The sequence below is a fragment of the Dendrobates tinctorius genome, unplaced genomic scaffold, assembly GCF_039654945.1.
Source record: "Dendrobates tinctorius isolate UK_male_01 unplaced genomic scaffold, ASM3965494v1 ptg000079l, whole genome shotgun sequence".
Taxonomy (NCBI): domain Eukaryota; kingdom Metazoa; phylum Chordata; class Amphibia; order Anura; family Dendrobatidae; genus Dendrobates; species Dendrobates tinctorius.
Window position 1 is genome coordinate 19,739,390 of NW_027361747.1, and position 19,051 is coordinate 19,758,440.

Consider the following 19,051-nt stretch of genomic DNA (forward strand, 5'->3'; position numbering starts at 1 on the left):
CCTGAACTGGTTCGGGCTGGAGCCAGTGGTAGGTGTATACTGCAGAGGAGAAGCTTTTTTTTATATTCCTCCTAGTGGCAGCAGCATACACCCATGGTCTGTGTCCCCCAATGAGTGGCTCGGAGAAAAGGATTTTACGGTGAGTACGCAAAAATCCCTGTTTTACATTGTTTTATGGACCTCCTGTTACAATGCATTGTGTCATTATCTTCACAGTGTTTACCAGGGAATCGGAAACTGATTAAACCGAATGTATCTGCGACCTTTAAGTGGAGTGGTGTAGCAATAATAGGGCTGGCCGCCCAGAGCTCGCTATACATCAGAACGCCACATGCACTCGCCACACCTGCAAAGGTGAGAACTTTCACTTGAGTTATAATGGATGTATAACTTGAGATGTCCATGGGTACCCCAACCTCCTAATATCTAGAATGTAATCTATAGGTTTCTGTTTTCCCACTTGAGGCCTCCATCACATTTCCATTATTTTACTGTCTTAGTTGTCACAGACATCATTTATTAAGGAAGAGAACACCTCTGACATGGGAGAATAGGTTTTGCTTTGGTTAGATCAAGTGTTGTAACCCGTAAGACAGCGCTGCGCTCATGCCGGAAGATCTGCAGCTAGGCTGCAGCACAAGTGGGGGAGCGTGTGAAGTGTGACATCACTGCCAAAAAGCTACGGGACATCGGTGCGACCACTAGGAAGGACTGCGTCTCCTTTGAAATGTCAGTGTGTGGCCGCACCGAGGTTCCGTAGCTTTTTGGAAGGAATATCGTACGCCCCCCCTCTCATGATAGCAGCAGCGCTTCCGTATGAGCGCACCACCGTCTTAACATCTGACAGGCATAGGTGAAAGGCATAGACAGGAGGACTCTCCCGCTATGGATCAGGACCCTGCTTCATGCACAACCCTGAATTGGGAGCTGTACGACTGGTACCAGTAAGCATCCTATTCACATCAGTCACTGGAACAAGCTTTGCTATGCCTACTTAGGAAGTTGGTATTGAAGTATTCTCCCTGCGACTATACTGGGGACATCCTCTGGGAACTGATCCCATGAATTTCATTTATTTTGGGTACATGTTAGTTTTTAACTGCTGGTGGAGATATTTATGGCCACTTGGTTGAATTACACCGACCTCCATTGGTATATGTACACACAATACACGGGTGCCCCATCTTGTTTTATCAGCTCATGTCCATTCGAATCATGTGTTCTGTCTACATATGATAGTAATAACAAATTAAAGCTGCACTCTGAAACACAGAATGGAAGCAATGAATATATGAAATTGGAAGGTAAGATCAAGCTTTAACACTGCCACAGCCTGACGGGTGGAGTGCTCGATGAGGAGGCGTGTAGTACATATAGTTACATATACAGTGGCTCTCTTAGGTTGTACCTGTTCACCTTTGTCTGTTTGGAAGTGCTAGTCTTTTGATAGAACAGCTGTAGTATCCACAAGATTACGGTAAATGTAACGGATGTGTCCAGCTCATCGTTATATGTAGAGTTACCTCCACATCTGCTTCTTAGGTGCTTCTCGTTGCTTAGGTTCAATGAAAGCCTTAAGGTCTAGCATTGAACGTCAGCTAACCACTAAAGCGTACATTGGTTCTTACATGGTGCTGAAGTCTCACCAATGCTTTCTTTCATTTGACCTAACTTTAGGCTGAAGACTTCTCTGATGACACTCCATTACCTCCAGGTTTGTGTCTCATCGCCTATACATTTTTACTGACGTGTCTGTGACTTCATAATGAGTGACTCCAAACATTTCCATAAATTAGTACATGTTTATACATTTTCATTACGGAGGATCCCGCCTCAGAGTCCCATCTGAAGGGAGTGGAGACCGAGCCTGTACCCCACCATTCCACTCTATTCTATGCTGATCCAATCCATCAATATTCTAGTGATGGGGAACAGCTTTAATTTCCTGCTTTGACGAGATCATACATATGGCTCTGCAGAAATATTTGCATTAAAATAGCCACGCACTTTTCTGTCTTTGTTTTTTCTTTGAACACATCTCCATAACTCTACTTGTCCTACAAAAGAATAATCTGGCTCCTTTTTTCTATTTTACAATCCACCATCACCCCAGTATTTAATGCTGCAACGGTCTACGTGATTTACAGCAATGGACGGGCTTTCTTTTAACATTCAGGTTGGTGTGTAATTACGACTTTTTCCATCATGCCATTTGTTTTTAGTGGAAGGCTTGAGATTTGCTGAGGAACCATACCAGGAGATTACTAAAGAGATGTGTACAGACCCTCCTCATCCTGGAGATTTACTGATTGAACCCACAGAGAGAATATCTACAGGGACCACCACCACAATGTCCCGGGCAGACGGGAAATGCTCTAACATGACCAACGACTTCATCTTTAAGATGCTGAGAGAAGCAGGTAGGACGTCTTCCCCTAGACTCCTGACTGCATGTGGAGGAGATTTGTACACTTATAACCGTATACTGAGCTGTATACGGAGAACACTGATTTACCTGTAATCCTATGTAGACAGCCCCGAGCACACGGGTCACTCGTCATCACTAGCTTATCTGTACAGTAAATGTCAGCCAAGAATTCAGAGAAATGACTGATTTAGAGATCAAATAATTAGTTTTAAACATTTCTCAGGTATCAAGACAGCACTTGTGAGGAAGGTCAGTGAGAACAGATATGACACCTGCGGTTGTGAACTGATCCCCCTTATATGGGGGTGCTGGAGAATAGCCACGGGCATGTACCTCACAAGACATCCTGACACTGAAGGACGCAGGCTTTACCCTCCAAGGGTAGAGATATTTTATAAGGTAACCCTTAGATATAGTTTAGAATGTAATTTATATCTTTATATAGTGTGCCAGGATTGCATTAAAAAAACAGCAAGTCGCTCAATGCCGAAAAGTGATTTTTTTTTTTATATCTTTTTATAGCCATATTGTGATAAAAAAAACATACTGTAAAGTGCAGGAACAGAAAATGAAATATTCACCCTTCTTTAGTCCTATAGCAGGCCCTCATCCCTTCTGAAAATCAAGACGGAGGAAGAAATTTCAACATGTATCACAACACGCTATCTTGTTATTTTTGGAACATGCCCCATCCTCAGTCATCAGGATAGTTCATTAGTTCAGAAATTAGGGTAATCATTAGGCTGCATTCATACATTGCAGCTGCGTTGCATGTTTTTTTCTTTTTTTCAAAATTGCGGCAAAGAACCTTGCGGTGTTATCATGATCAAATGATCACAACATGGCTGCAATTTGTGAACACAGATAGATGACTGTTGACGTAATAAAGCTTTGTCCGCCAGCCATCTCGGTCGATTATCCCATACACTGCAGCGCTCATTTGACTGAGCCATAGCCAGACATGTCTGGTGAAGGCTTAGCTCCAGGAGATCAAGTTATCCTCAGTCAAATTTGACATACCCAATCGATATCTTCCCTGGCAATCAGTCGTCTGGTGCCCTCGTACACATTAGATTGTTGTCCGGAGCCATCGATATTAATGGGTACGACCTGTATGAGTCTAATGTGTACAGGGGCCTTTAGAGTAAATGTTACTTTCGCAACAGGAGGCATTATCGGCCTAGCGAAGAGAACTGTCAGATGTTATACCACAGTAATCTTGTGGTCTGATCCTATTCTATGTTGTATCACCTCCAGCTCCACTAAGGTCCGGCTGACATATTCTTTTTTTGGCCTATAGTCAAGCCCCGATCATCAAGACCAGCCATTTTCTCGCTGATCTTGATGAGGGGCGTGGTGGAGTCAGACGGCCCTGATTCATGAAGAGATGAGCTGCACCAAAATTCTTACTCCAGTCTCTGACATTGGAAAGACACAGCTTGTCATGAATTAGACAAGATATGGCGTCACGCCCCAGCTCCACCCAGTTTGGCGGAGCTGGGAAAAACTTGTGCAAAAATGTTGCAACGTTTGGTATTTTCACAACATTTTGCGACTTTTTAATGCATTGTACGCCAAAATCCTAAATTACATCAACCATTTGAAAGAATCTTACTATTTGGTATTATATTGTTGTCCACACTTTTTTTTTTTCCTTTTTCTTACAGGATGATATCCTTGAAGATGTTGTTTGTTCAAAGGAGGACTTGTTGGCCTCAGAGATGACTTGTGCGGGACACACAATTGGTCAGTCTGAAATTGACATCATAAATCACAGTATGGTTGCCATGTTTGAAATTTTGGAAAAAGCATGTTTGGCATCTGACTTCGTTCTTGTAAATATGAAGGTGTGTACTGCGCAAAATAAGAATTCTTCTCATATTATTATACAGGAATTGAATGATGGCTGCCAGTGTATACATAGACTTCCGAATAATGGAAATATTAATATTTATATAGTACCAACTTATTCCTCAGCAGTTCAATATCAATAGAGTTTTGCAACAAACAGTACATATAAAGTTATTGTTCGGGTGACAAAAATGGAAGAAACTATTAACCCCTTCACCCCCAAGGGTGGTTTGCACATTCATGACCAGGCCAATTTTTACAATTCTGACCACTGTCCCTTTATGAGGTAATAACTCTGAAACGCTTCCATGGATCCCGGTGATTCTGACATTGTTTTCTCGTGACATATTGTACTTCATGTTAGTGGTAAAATTTAATTCAAATAACTTGTATTTATTTGTGAAAAAAACGGAAATTTGGCGAAAATTTCGCAATTTTCCAACTTTGAATTTTTATACCCTTAAATTACAGAGATACGGCACACAAAAAACTTGATAAGTAACATTTCCCACATGTTTACTTTACATCAGCACAAGTTTGGAACCAAAATTTTTTTTTGTTAGGAAGTTATACAGGTTAAAAATTGACCAGAGATTTCTCATTTTTGCAACACCATTTTATTTTTACGGACCTCATCACATTTGAAGCCACTTTGAGGGGTCTATATGATAGAAAATACCCAAAAGTGACACCATTCTAAAAACTGCACCCCTTAAGGTAATCAAAATCACATTCAAGAAGTTTATTAACCCTTTAGGTGCGTCACAGGAATTTTTTGAATATTTAAAAAAAAAAATGAACATCTACCTTTTTTTCCCAAAAAAAATACTTCAGGTTCAATTTTTTTTATTTTACCAAGGGTAACAGGAGAAATTGGACTGCAAAAGTTATTGTGCAATTTGTCCTGAGTACGCTGATACCTGATATGTGGGGGGGGGAACCACTGTTTCGGCGCATGGCAGAGCTCAGAAGGGAAGGAGCGCCGTTTGACTTTTTCAATGCAAAATTGGCTGGAATTCAGATCGGACGCCATGTCACGTTTGGAGAGCCCCTGATGTACCTAAACAGTGGAAACCCCCCACAAGTGACCCCATTTTGGAAACTAGACCCCCCAAGGAACGTATCTAGATATGTGGTGAGAACTTTGAACCCACAAGGGCTTCAAAGAAGTTTATAACGTACAGCCGTACAATTAAAAAATCATATTTTTTCCACAAAAATGATCTTATCACCCCCAATTTTTATTTTCCCAAGGGTAACAGGACCCTAAAAGTTATTGTGCAATTTGTCCTGAGTACGCTGATACCCCATATGTGGGGGTAGACCACTATTTGTGCGCATGGCAGAGCTCGGAAGGGAAGCAGCGCCATTTGACGTTTTTGGCTGGAATTGAGATCTGACACCATGTCGCGTTTGGAAAGCCCCTGATGTACCAAAACAGTGGAAACCCCCCACAAATGACACCATTTTGGAAAATAGACCCCCCAAGGAACTTATCTAGATGTGTGGTGAGCACTTTGACCCCTCCAGTGCTTCACAGAAGTTTATAACGCCCGGGCGTGAAAATAAAAAATTAGTATTTTTTCCACAAACATGATCTTTTAGTCACCAATTTTTTTTATTTTCCCAAGGGTACCAGGAGAAATTGGACCCCAAAAGATGTTGTCCAATTTGTCCTGAGTACGCTGATACCCCATATGTGGGAGAAAACTCCCCATATGTGGGAGAAAACTACTGTATGGGCACACGTCGGGGCTCGGAAGGGAAGTAGTGACGTTTTGGAATGCAGACTTTGATGGAATGGTCTGCGGGTGTCATGTGCGTGTGGAGAGCCCCTGATGTACCTAAACTATTGAAACTCCCCACAAGTGACCCCATTTTGGAAACTAGACCCCCCCACGGAACTTATCAAGATGTGTGGTGAGCACTTTGAACCCTCAAATGCTTCACAGAAGTTTATAACGCCCGGGCGTGAAAATAAAAAAATCATTTTTTTTGCACAAAAATGATATTTTTGCCCCCAATTTTTTATTTTTCCTATGGGCAACAGGAGAAATTGGACCCCAAAAGTTGTTTTGCAATTTGTCCTGAGTAGGCTGATACCCTACATGTGGGGATAAAACACTGTTTGGGCGCATGGCAGAGCTTGGAAGGAAAGGAGCACCATTTGACTTCTAACTCCAACCCTAACCCCAACACACCCCTAATCTCAGCCCTAACCCTAATGGGAAAATGGAAATAAATACATTTTCTTTTAATTTTATTATTTTTCCCTAACTAAGGGGGTGATAACGGGGGGTTTGATTTACTATTTATGGCGGTTTTTATGTTTGGCAGCTGTCGCACGCTAAAAGACGCTTTTTATTGTAAAAATAGTTTTTGCATCACTACATATTGAGAGCTATAATATTTCCGTATTTTGACCCACCGAGTCATGTGAGGTCTTATTTTTTGCGGGACGACTTGACGTTTTCATTGGTACTATTTTCGGGCACGTGACATTTTTTGATCGCTTTTTATTCCGATTTTTGGGACGCAGAATGAACAAAAACCAGCGTTTCATGAATTTCTTTTGGGTGGTGCGTTTACACCGTTCTGCGTGCGGTAAAATTGATAAAGCGGTTTTATTCTTCGGGTCAGTACGGTTACAGCGATACCTCATTTAGGTTTTTTTTATGTTTTGTCGGTTTTATGCGATGAAAACTATTTTATATAAAAAATAATTATTTTTGCATCGCTTTATTCTGCGAGCTATAACTTTTTTTTATTTTTTCTCTGACGCTGTGTGGCGGCTCGTTTTTTGCGGGACAAGATGATGTTTTCAGCAGTACCATGGATATTTATATGCGTCTTTTTGATCACGCGTTATTGCACTTTTTGTTTGGCGGTATGATAATAAATCATTATTTTTTGCTTCGTTTTTTATTTTTTAAGGGGTTAACTAATGGGACAGTTTTATAGGGCAGGTCGTTACGGACGCGGCGATACCTAATATGTGTACTTTTTTTGTTTTTATTTTCAAAAAATAGATTTATTGGGGTAATATTTTTTTTTTTTTCTAATTTATTTGGCGATTTTTTTTTTAAAATTAGTATTTTTTTTTTTAACTTTATTACATAGTCCCAGGTGGGACATCACTGTCCTGTGACAGATCACTGCTGATTTGTCACATCACAGATCACTGTGACAGATCAGCGATCTGTCACAGGCACTGCTGCAGACTTCCTCATGCCTGCGCTTTGCAGGCACTGAGGAAGCCAGCTCCCTGCAGGCCCCCGAAGGCCCCCGTCGCCATCTTGGATTCGGGGGCCTGCAGGGAAGGAGCCCCGCGCTGCACATTGCACTGCCGTGGGGGGGCTCAGGGAAGCACGGAGGGAGCCCCCTCCCTGCCGTTGCTTCCCTTTAACCCCCGGTACACCGCGATCATGTTTGATCGCGGTGTGCAAGGGGTTAACGTGTCGGGGGCGGTCCGTGACCGCCCCTGACACATTGTGCCTGGTGTCAGCTGTGATAATTAGCTGACACCCGGCCGCGATCAGCGGCACTCACCACGTGGGCGCCGCTGATCGCTGAGGCATACTATCCCGTCCATGGGCATGGGGGCCCGGGTCCCATGGACGGGATAGTACGTCTGATGTCAGGAAGGGGTTAAAGGGAATCTTTCAGAAGGATTTAACCAGCCCCCATCCAAACTATTTATACATTCATTTAGCTCTTTCAAAGGCAAGTCAAACAATACCTGTACATTGATATGCAAATGAGACTGAAGGACTGTTAGGTAGATCTGAAGCCTCTGTCACTCCAGTTCTATTCCCTGCCAGTGCCGCCTCCTGCTTGACTACTAGGCTCTATGATGTGTAACTTCAAGCAAATTAGCTGTCGGTCAAGCAGGAGGAGGCGGTGCTGGACGAGGAATAGAGCTGGAGTGACAGAGGCTTCAGATCTACCATAGTTCTTCAGCCTCATTGGCATATCAATTCAAACTATGATTTTCCAGTAATGGAAAAACAGACTGGCCATGTAAAAGTATTGTTGAACTTATCTTTGGAATAGTTAAATGCGCATATAAATATTTTTGGGGGTGAAATCCTGCTGACAGACTCATTCTAAAGGTTTGTCTGCTGACATATCTTTGTTGTGTACACTCTGTTGTCATTTTGTAAAGTTGTTCTTTGTTTTTAAGTCTGTTCCATGTTGCCATACACAGGTTCAGTTTGGTGTAGACCTTGACAGTAAAGAAATCGTTCTCGCAGATATCATTGACTACAATTGTTGGCACCAGAGTCAATTAGAAGATCTAAGTCAAGAGCATGGCCAGCAAGTAAGACACCATTTATCAACAATGTTCATGGAGTAGAAAGGGGATTCACTATGAACATGTTTGTAGGACCCCACTGATATATTGTATCGTATATAATCAGCACTCTAGGCAAATGAGCTTTTACAGGTTTGCAAGTTTGTTCCAGAAGTAAAATCATACTAGAACCTGGGATGGAAAGTGGTTCATGCTTCTCCGCCATTGCTGCTGGATATAATAAGAATATAAAGATGAGATGATCTTCTAATGTTTGCAGCATCAATCTGAAATGAGAATTGTGGTTATTTTTGGCCTTTTATCATTGTATGTCCTGCATTCTCCAGAATTGGTTGAGTCCTAGAGGCCAAGGAAAGGTGGTGGTCCTGATGGAATCCATCTCATACTTCATGCATTGTGAAAAAATAAAGGCATCTTGTGCAAAGTACAATATCCCATGTGAGCTACGGGTATCGTCAGCATACACCGGACCTCTGGAGATCTTGGATATAAAATCACAGTATGAAGGTACATTAGTGCTGTATATCCCGAGCGTCATCAGCTTATGAAAACTAAATAAATACAATAGCGATTATACTAATGTCATGCACAGTATGAGTTAAAATATTGTTAAATTCATTCCATAATACCAAAGGGTAAATGAAATCCATGAATTGCTAATAATCGGCAGGTCTGGCACGCGTCCCCTGCAGCAAACTATCACTGCAGCTAAATATCCAGAAGCTGCAGTTATTTCAACGGCCAGGAATTAACATCCATCTCCTCTCTTCACACCTCTGCTTGCTGTCTATCATCTGCTGCATTATCATACTGCAACATTTTCTTAATGGTATATAACTGCCTGCTGAATCCTTGCTATAATTAATTTATTACATTGTACTCAATGCTCACTGCTGTTTATCCATGGTTGGGGGCCACTATAGATGTTATCTGGTGCAAGGTGTTAAGCATATACAGTACAGACCAAAAGTTTGGACACACCTCATTCAAAGAGTTTTCTTTATTTTCGTGACTGAAAATTGTAGATTCACTCGAAGGCATCAAAACTATGAATTAACACATGTGGAATTATATAATTAACAAAAAAGTGTGAAACAACTGAAAATGTCTTATATTCTAGGTTCTTCAAAGTAGCCACCTTTTGCTTTGATTACTGCTTTGCACACTCTTGGCATTCTCTTGATGAGCTTCAAGAGGTTGTCACCGGAAATGGTCTTCCAACAGTCTTGAAGGAGTTCCCAGAGATGCTTAGCACTTGTTGCGCTTTTGCCTTCACTTTGCGGTCCAGCTCAGTGGAGGCCAGGTCATCTAGTGTAGCACCCCATCACTCTCCTTCTTGGTCAGATAGCCCTTACACAGCATGGAGGTGTGTTTGGAGTCATTGTCCTGTTGAAAAATAAATGATGGTCCACCTAAAAGCAAACCGGATGGAATAGCATGCCGCTGCAAGATGCTGTAGTAGCCATGCTGGTTCAGTATGCCTTCAATTTTGAATAAATCCCCAACAGTGTCACCAGCAAAGCACCCCCACACCATCACACCTCCTCCATGCTTCACGGTGGGAATCAGGCATGTAGAGTCCATCCGTTCACCTTTTCTGCGTCGCACAAAGACACGGTGGTTGGAACCAAAGATCTCAAATTTGGACTTCTCACACCAAAGCACAGATTTCCACTGGTCTAATGTCCATTCCTTGTGTTCTTTAGCCCAAACAAGTCTCTTCTGCTTGTTGCCTGTCCTTAGCAGTGGTTTCCTAGCAGCTATTTTACCATGAAGGCCTGCTGCACAAAGTCTCCTCTTAACAGTTGTTGTAGAGATGTGTCTGCTGCTAGAACTCTGTGTGACATTGACCTGGCCTCTAATCTGAGCTGCTGTTAACCTGCGATTTCTGAGGCTGGTGACTCGGATGAACTTATCCTCCGTAGCAGAGGTGACTCTTGGTCTTCCTTTCCTGTTGCGGTCCTCATGTGAGCCAGTTTCTTTGTAGTGCTTGATGGTTTTTGCCACTGCACTTGGGGACACTTTCAAAATTCTCCCAATATTTCGGTCTGACTGACCTTCATTTCTTAAAGTAATGATGGCCACTCATTTTTCTTTACTTTGCTGCTTTTTTCTTGCCATAATACAAATTCTAACAGTCTATTCAGTAGGACTATTAACTGTGTATCCACCAGACTTCTGCACAACACAACTGATGGTCCCAACCTCATTTATAAGGCAAGAAATCCCACTTATTAAACCTGACAGGGCACACCTGTGAAGTGAAAACCATTTCCGGTGACAACATCTTGAAGCTCATCAAAAGAATGCAAAGAGTGTGCAAAGCAGTAATCAAACCAAAAGGTGGCTAATTTGAAGAACCTAGATTATAAGACATATTTTCAGTTGTTTCACACTTTTTTGTTAAACATATAACTCCACATGTGTTAATTCATAGTTTTGATGCATTCAACTCTTTGAATGAGAAGGTGTGTCCAAACTTTTGATCTGTACTGTAGATGTAACCAGGCCCAAAGTCTTTGATCATTTATCCACCCCTGTTGTGCTGGCCAACTGCTAATTTATCCCAAACTAGCTCCCATAATCCTTCTCACCTGATCCTCTAATCAGTCCTATAAATTTAGTAGCATTCTAAGGGGTGCACGCGACTGGGGTCTGGCACGCGTCTCTCTGCAGCTAAGTATCCAGACGCTGCAGTTATTTTAACGGCAACATCTGTCTCTTTTGGGTATGTCTGCCAAGTAAGCACTTCTGCACCTAGCTTTTCTATTAATCCATCTTATTCCTTCACCATGTTTACATATGCCCTTTCAGTGTTTGCTCCACTAATCCTCACACTCCTTCGCTATACCGAAACCCCAGCACCCTCTAACCAAATAATCATCTCCCCTTCCCTCTTTCCTCACCACCTGACCTCTTCAGCTGACCTGCTCTTCAACCTCAGATCTCTTCTAATAAAACGTAAAACAAGCAGGCCACTCTCTTTCTCCCACCTGCTCTCCCTCTCTTTGCTTCTCCTCACTGCTGGTTAGTCGCGACATATCTCCTAGTCCTGACCCCCACAGCTCATACCTCCCATTAATTCCCCCTCCGACTGCTCCCTATGTAATATGAATTACCGCAATCTCTCCAACGTAAATCTTGTGCCCTTGACACCCATCCCCATGCTCACTCTGGAATTCCCACTCCATCTGCAGTAAGCTTCTTGTGATTCATGACTTCTTTCTCTCTTGCAATCTTGCCTTCCTCGGCCTCAAATAAACATGGCTGACACCCTCTGACACCGCCTCCCCTGCTGCGCTGTGTTATGGCGGCCTCCATTTCACCTACACTCCTCACCCTGGCCACAGACATGGTGGAGGAGTGGGTCTTCTCCTTTCTACTAACTTCACCTTTAACCCAATCCCCCTTTACCCTCCCTTATCCTCCTCTCTTTTGAAGTCCACTCTGTCCGCATCTACTCTCCCTCCAACCTTCAAGTGGCCGTCTTATACGTGGCCATCATATACCAACATCCGAGCCCGGCCACTGCCTTTATTGACCAATTCTCTACCTGGCTTCTTCACTTTCTTTCCAGTGACTTTCCCACTATCATCATGGGTGACTTCAACATCCCCACTGATACCCTTCAGTCAACAGCTTCCAAACTTCTGTCCTTTACTTCATGTTTTGGACTTACCCAGTGGTCCTCCTCAGCCACCCACACAGACGGACATACATTAGACCTGATCTTCACCCGTCTCTGCTCTCTATCTAACTTCACAACCTCCCCTCTCCCTCTATCTGACCACCATCTACTCACTTTCTCATCCCTGTTCTCTTCACCTGTCACCCAAGTCCAGCAACATGCGCACCCCGCAGAAACCTAGCACACCTAGACACCCACACGCTCTCTGACTCTATTCTACCACTGGCATCCATATCCTCACAGCACGACACAGACAGTGCCACTGCTTTCTACAATGCCACTCTCGCATCAGCTATTGACACGGTCGCCCCTCTCTTTTATGGCAGAGTGTGACGTATCAATAGACAACCCTGGCACAATAACATCACTAAAAAGCTCCGGCAAGCGTCCAGGATTGCAAAGCGACGTTGGAAGAAAACAAAATTTGCAAGATGATTTCACTGCACTCAAAGCAGGCAACAGTCGCTTTCAAATCTGCCTTCACCTCTGCGACACAGGCCTACTTCACAACCCTCGTATCTTCCCTATCCTACAACCTCAAACAGTTATTCAAAACTTTCAACTCCCCCCTACACCCACCACTGCCCCCTCCAACCTCCTTCATCGCTGCTGAGGACTTTGCCACACACTTAAAAATAAGATTGACCAAACAAGGCAAGTCTTCATTGTTCAACCACCACAACCCCTTTTGTATACCAGACCAATGCACAAACCCCATAACCTCCCTCTTCAACATCAGTGAAGGGGAGCTTAATTGTCTCCTCTCCAAATCTCACCTCACCACTTGTACACTCGACTCCATCCCATCCCACCTTCTCCCCAACCTTACCACCACACTTATCCCATCCCAAACCCATCTCTTCAACCTATCACTAACTTCTGGTACCTTCCCTTCTGCTTTCAAACATGCGACAATCACAGTTATCCTTAAAAAGCCAACCCTCGACCCATCCGCTATCGCCCAATATCGCTGCTCCCATTCACTTTTAAACACCTGGAGCAGCACATCCACGCCGAACTTTCCTCCCACCTCTCATTTAACTTGCTCTTTGACAATCTACAATCTGGTTTCTGTCCCCATCATTCCACTGAGACTGCCCTGACCAAAATTACTAACGACCTACTTACAGCCAAAGCTAACGGACAATACTCTATACTCCTCCTTCTAGACCTGTCCTCTGCTTTTGACACAGTTGACCACTGCCTCCTACTGCAGATCCTCTCCTTCTTTGGCATCAAAGACCTCGCCCTATCCTGGATCTCCTCAGACCTTGCAAACTGCACATTCAACGTCACCCACTCCCACACTACCTCCTCATCCCACCCTCTCTCTGTTGAAGTCCCCCAAGGCTCTATTCTAGGACCCCTACTCTTCTCAATCTATAGACTTGGCCTGGGACAACTTAAAGTCCCATGGATTCCAGTACCACCTTTATGCTGATGACACTCAGATTTACCTCTCTGGCCCAGACGTCACCTCTGCTGTCCAGAATCCTGGAGTGTCTATCGGCCATATCCTCCTTCTTCACCTCTCACTTCCTCAAACTCAATGTGGACAAATCAGAACTCCTCATCTTTCCTCCCATCTCACAGATCTTCCTTACCTGATCTATCACCGTTAATGACATCACGCTTTTCCCGTACCAGAAGTCCGCTGCCTTGACTCTGCCCTGTCCTTCAACCTGCACATCCAAGCTCTGTCCACCTCCTGTCACCTCCAACTCAAAAATATCTCCAGAATCCGTCTTTTCCTCGACCCTCAATCTACTAAAATGCTTGTGCATGCCCTCATCATCTCCCACCTCGACTACTGCAGCATCCTTTTCTGTGGCCTCCCCCATAACACTATCACATCTCTCCAGTCCATCCTTAACTCTGGTGCCTGACTAAATCATCTCTCTCCTCCGCTTCTCCCCTCTGCAAATCTCTTCACTGGCTCCCTTTCCCTCAGCGTATCCAGTTCAAATTACTAATACTGACCTAAGGGAGCTTGCAATTTGTTACCATCTTTTCAGTTAGCCATTAAAAGGTATCAACCACTGAGGACTCTCAATTCTAAATATTCTTCTTAATACTGACCTATAAAGCCATCCATAACCTGTCTCCTCCATGTATCTCTGAACTAATCTCCCAATATCATCCCTCGTGTAATCTCCGTTCCTCCCAAGACCTCCTTCTCTCCTCCACACTTATTCGCTCCTTGCCTAATCGCCTCCAAGACTTCTCCCAAATATCCCCCATCCTCTGGAATTCTGTGCCCCAACACATCCAACTATCGACCACATTTGGATCCTTCAGACGGTGCCTGAAAACCCACCTCTTCAAGAAAGCTTTACAGCCTGCAATGACCCCGCTACCTCCTCACCACTACCAGAGCTACCGCTGCAACCCCCCAACCTACTGTCTCCTTCCCCACCATCCTGTAGAATGTAAGCCTGCAAGGGGGCAGAGTCCTCTCCCCTCTGTACCAGTCTGTCATTGTGAGTTTGTTTACTGTAAGTGATATCTGTAATTTGTATGTAACCCCTTCTCATGTACAGCACCATGGAGTCAATGGTGCTATATAAATAAATAAAATGAGTCCCACGTGTCCCTGTCCTCAGGAGAGCTGCAGTTTAGGACAGGCATCCTCCATAATAACCAGACCAGGATATTATTAACGTGTAGAATTTTTTTCCTAGACAATGATAAAATCTTTGGTAATGCAGGATGAGCATAACACTATTACTATTACTGGATTACTTTATTTCATGTTTAATTCCATTTTTTCTCTAGCAACCTTCCACGACAGCATGGGAGGTTGTCTCCACGCCCTAATGGGGGACAGGAAGTACGAGAGGTTAAAAGGTCCCTCCCACCTCCCTCTCACCAGTGTCTTTCCTGTCCCCCATGGGGCATGGAGAGGTTTGGTATGCTGTGTGGCCGGCTGCTGCAGCATACCTGGTGTCTTTAAGCCGGGCAGTGGTGGTCGGCGGCGCTGCCTCCCCTCCTCCAGACTGCTTCTGTCTTCTTTGGAATTCGGGTCCTAGTGGTGCGGTCCTGGGATAGAGGTCCTCAAAATGCTTCTCCCCCTTTGTTATAGGGAGAAAAGTCTGAACACAAAAGCACCAATACCACCAGCAAGTCGGCCAAATGTGCCATATGCAGTGCAAAACTTCCCTCAAATTGGGTGAAGAAGTTATGTCAAACTTGCACGGACAGGGTGGTCAGGGCTGAGCACCCGTCATTGATTGACGAGATCCGCAGCCTGGTCACTCATCAGGTTCAGACTTCTTTAGCCACCCTGTCCCCCCCCCTCCGCCACCTCCTCCGATTGTAGGCTCACCATCCCCAAAAAAACGAAAAATACAATTAGAGGACTCAGAATCCGAATCAGAGAGGTCATACAATTCAGGCTCTGAGAATTGGGAGCAACCGGGGACTTCTAAATCAGCCGAAACTAGGAAATACCTCCTTTCCGCGGAATATGTGGAGGAGCTCGTCAGTGCAGTGCGGGCCACCATGGGCCTAGAGGACGAACCAGTTACTCAGTCAGCACAGGACCGCATGTTCGGAGGATTTGAGGGACCCAGACGAACAGGCTTCCCAGTTCATAGGAGCATAGTAAATATGATCTCTCAGGAATGGGAGTACTCAGAGAAGTTCTACTCAGCCCCGTCGGAGCTCAGGCATAGATTCCCCCTGGAGGGAGAGGAGTTTAAATGGGACATCCCGAAGGTTGATGTCCAGGTGGCAAGGGTGGTGAAAAAGACCGTTCTTCCATTTGATGACGTGTCCCAGCTTAGAGACCCGATGGACCGTAAGGCAGAAAGCCTCCTAAGAAAGGCATGGGAAACTTCTGCCTTCTCCCTAAAGTCAGGAATAGCATCCACATGTGTATCTAGGTCTCTCTTCCAATGGATAGAGGAACTAGGGTCATTTCTCGGGGAACCTTAAGAGATGACCTCCTTAACTCCCTTCCCATACTACAGAGAGCTACAGGCTTCTTAGCCGATGAATCAATGGAGATGATCCGCACTTCTGCCAGGGCCATGGTACAGTCCAATTCTGCAAGACGGGCCCTTTGGCTTAAAACATGGAGCGGGGACGTGACCTCCAAGGTTAAACTCTGCTCTTTACCCTTCAAGGGTGAACATGTCTTTGGCCCGGCCTTAGATGAAATTTTTGAAAAGGCCACAGATAAGAAGGTGCTTCGCTTCCTGAGCAGAGGACCATAAAAAAGCGGCTTTTTCGAGCCCCCCAGAATCAGCCATCCCAGCCGAGAGGGAAGGGAAAGACAGGGAGATGGAGTTACACTAAGGGGAGAGGCAGGAACATCCTGGTCCCCCAGCAGCAGTAACAGCCACAAGAAAAACAATGAATCGACCCCGGTGGGGGAAGGCTTTCGAGGTTCATTCACTCTTGGCAGATGATTTCCAACAGCCCCTGGGTCCTCAGTGTGGTCAGGTGGGCCTACTGCTAGAACTTGAATCCTCCCCCCCGCGGAGTATAAGAGTTACCCTCCCTACCACCTCGGGAGACTCCAGCACTAAAATCCGGCATCCAGCTCCTGCTACAATCAAACGCCATCTCTCAGGTCCCTGTGGAGGAACAGGGAAGGGGGCATTACTCTAGACTGTACCTAGTGAAAAAATCCACAGGAGAGGCAAGAATAATAATAAATCTGAAGGGCCTCAACCGACACATCGCATATCACAGATTCAAGATGGAGTCGGTGAAGACCGCCATTCCTCTGATAGGGCCGTCTTACTTCATGGCAACCATAGACCTAAGGGATGCCTATTTTCACATCCCCATACATCCTTCTCACAGGAAGTATCTGAGGTTTGCGATCCGTCAGGGTACAGAAGTCAGGCACTAGCAGTACAACCTGAGGGCATATGCATTGTGCCCTACCTGGACGATCTACTGATAATAGGAGCCTCCTACCAGATCCTGGAAAGCCAGGTGACTCAAACCTTGAGTATTCTTCAATCACTGGGGTGGATCCCGAATATAAAAAAGTCGCAGATCCAACCCTCCCAGGAGATAAAATTCTTAGGAATTCTCCTAGATTCAAGAAAACAAATGACCTTCCTCCCAGAGGAACATCAGAGTTCCATAATATCAAGGATCTCGAGTTTCAGGGAACAAAGGTCCCCAACCCTCAGGTCAGCCATGTCCATACTAGGGTCAATGACCTCCTGCATCCAGTCAGTACCTTGGGCGCAGGCCCACTCCAGAATACTCCAGTCCCACATCTTAGGAAACTGGAACGGAGATCATACCTGCCTGAACAAAAGAGTCCAGACCCCAGGAAAGGTGAAAGCTTCACTAATATGGTGGATGGACCGCAAGAATCTGTGCAAGGGAATCAACTGGTCCCAGGTCCCCCTGGTCCCGGTAACGTCAGACTCCAGCAAAAAAGGCTAGGGAGCTGTGGTGTCCCAACAACCATTTGAGGGGTTGTGGAGCCAGAAAGTGAGTGCAAAATCCTCAAACTTCAGGGAGCTGAAGGCCGTGGAGGAAGCTCTTCTGGCAGCAAGACACCTAGTCCAGGGCCATCATATCAGAGTCTACTCGGACAACATAACAGTGGCACGAGATCCAGCAGCCTAGAGGTCCTTTCAGCCTGAATATTTTGCTGGGCCGAAAGACACCTCCGTTCTCTAACTGCAGTCTACCTAAAGGGTACCTCCAATCTTCAAGCAGATTTCTTGAGCAGAAAATGCATCCAGCCTGGAGAGTGGAGCCTAAATGAAAGAATCTTTCAGAGGCTGGTCAACAGGTGGGGTCTTCCGGAGGTGGATCTACTGGCCTCAAGAGAAAATGCCCGAGTGAGAAACTACTTCTCCCTGAACCCCAGGGACAGATCCCTGGGGGGTAGAAGCCTTCGCCCACAAGTGGAGGTTTCGTCTGGCGTATGCCTTTCTGCCAGTTCCAATCCTTGCCACAACCCTGAGGAAAATCCGGGAGGATTGGACCCTAACCATTCTAGTAGTCCCGCTATGGCCAAAGAGGAGCTGGTATTCTCTAATTACGGAGCTACAGGTAGACGGGCCATTCCACCTACCCCTGGAAGACGACCTTCTCTTGCAGGGCCCTCTACATCACCCAAACCTCCGGGGAATGAAGTTAGCGGCCTGGTTACTGAGACTCAGATCCTTAGGGCCAGGGAGCTATCAGAGGTAGTAATAAAAACCCTCCAGAAATCTCGGAAACCGGTCACCATTGCTATTTATAACAAAATATGGAAAAAGTTTTCCTCATGGTGTCCGCCAGATTTGCCTGACCCAGAAAACCCTAACATTTCCCGTATTCTGGATTTCTTACAGAGGGGGCTTGAGCTAGGTCTAAAGCCCAGCACACTTAAAGTTCAGGTATCAGCATTAAGCTCCATGTTCGACTGTGACTTGGCCAACCACAGGTGGATAAAAAGATTCAAAACATCAGCCACTAGGCTACATCCAAAAAGGCTAGTCGCCATTCCACCATGGGACTTGAATGTGGTACTTACGGGACTCACTCAATCTCCCTTTGAGCCCCTGCCATCTTGTACTTCTCAGCTCCTCTCCTGTAAAGTAGCCTTCCTTATAGCGATAAACTCGGCAAGGCGAATAGGAGAGCTCCAAGCTCTCTCAATCAGGGAACCCTTCCTAACAGTTAGAGACGATTCCATAGTTCTTTCCCTTGATCCATTGTTCCTACCAAAGGTTGTGTCTGATTTTCCATAGATCGCAGGAAATAATTCTTCCCTCATTTTGTCAAAACGCAGCAAACCCTAAGGAAA

General features: G+C 44.9%; 1 protein-coding gene across 1 annotated transcript in view; it reads left to right on the forward strand.

Moving 5' to 3' along the window:
• Positions 1-19,051, forward strand: part of LOC141096779 (multifunctional protein ADE2-like) — a 71,061-nt gene that overhangs the window by 45,720 nt on the left and 6,290 nt on the right. Inside the window, exons 6-12 of the mRNA XM_073583585.1 lie at positions 217-354; positions 1,678-1,714; positions 2,223-2,420; positions 2,652-2,827; positions 4,096-4,275; positions 8,487-8,600; positions 8,921-9,101. Of these exons, the coding sequence (XP_073439686.1) occupies positions 217-354; positions 1,678-1,714; positions 2,223-2,420; positions 2,652-2,827; positions 4,096-4,275; positions 8,487-8,600; positions 8,921-9,101 (1,024 nt within the window). The remainder of the gene's footprint in view (positions 1-216; positions 355-1,677; positions 1,715-2,222; positions 2,421-2,651; positions 2,828-4,095; positions 4,276-8,486; positions 8,601-8,920; positions 9,102-19,051) is intronic.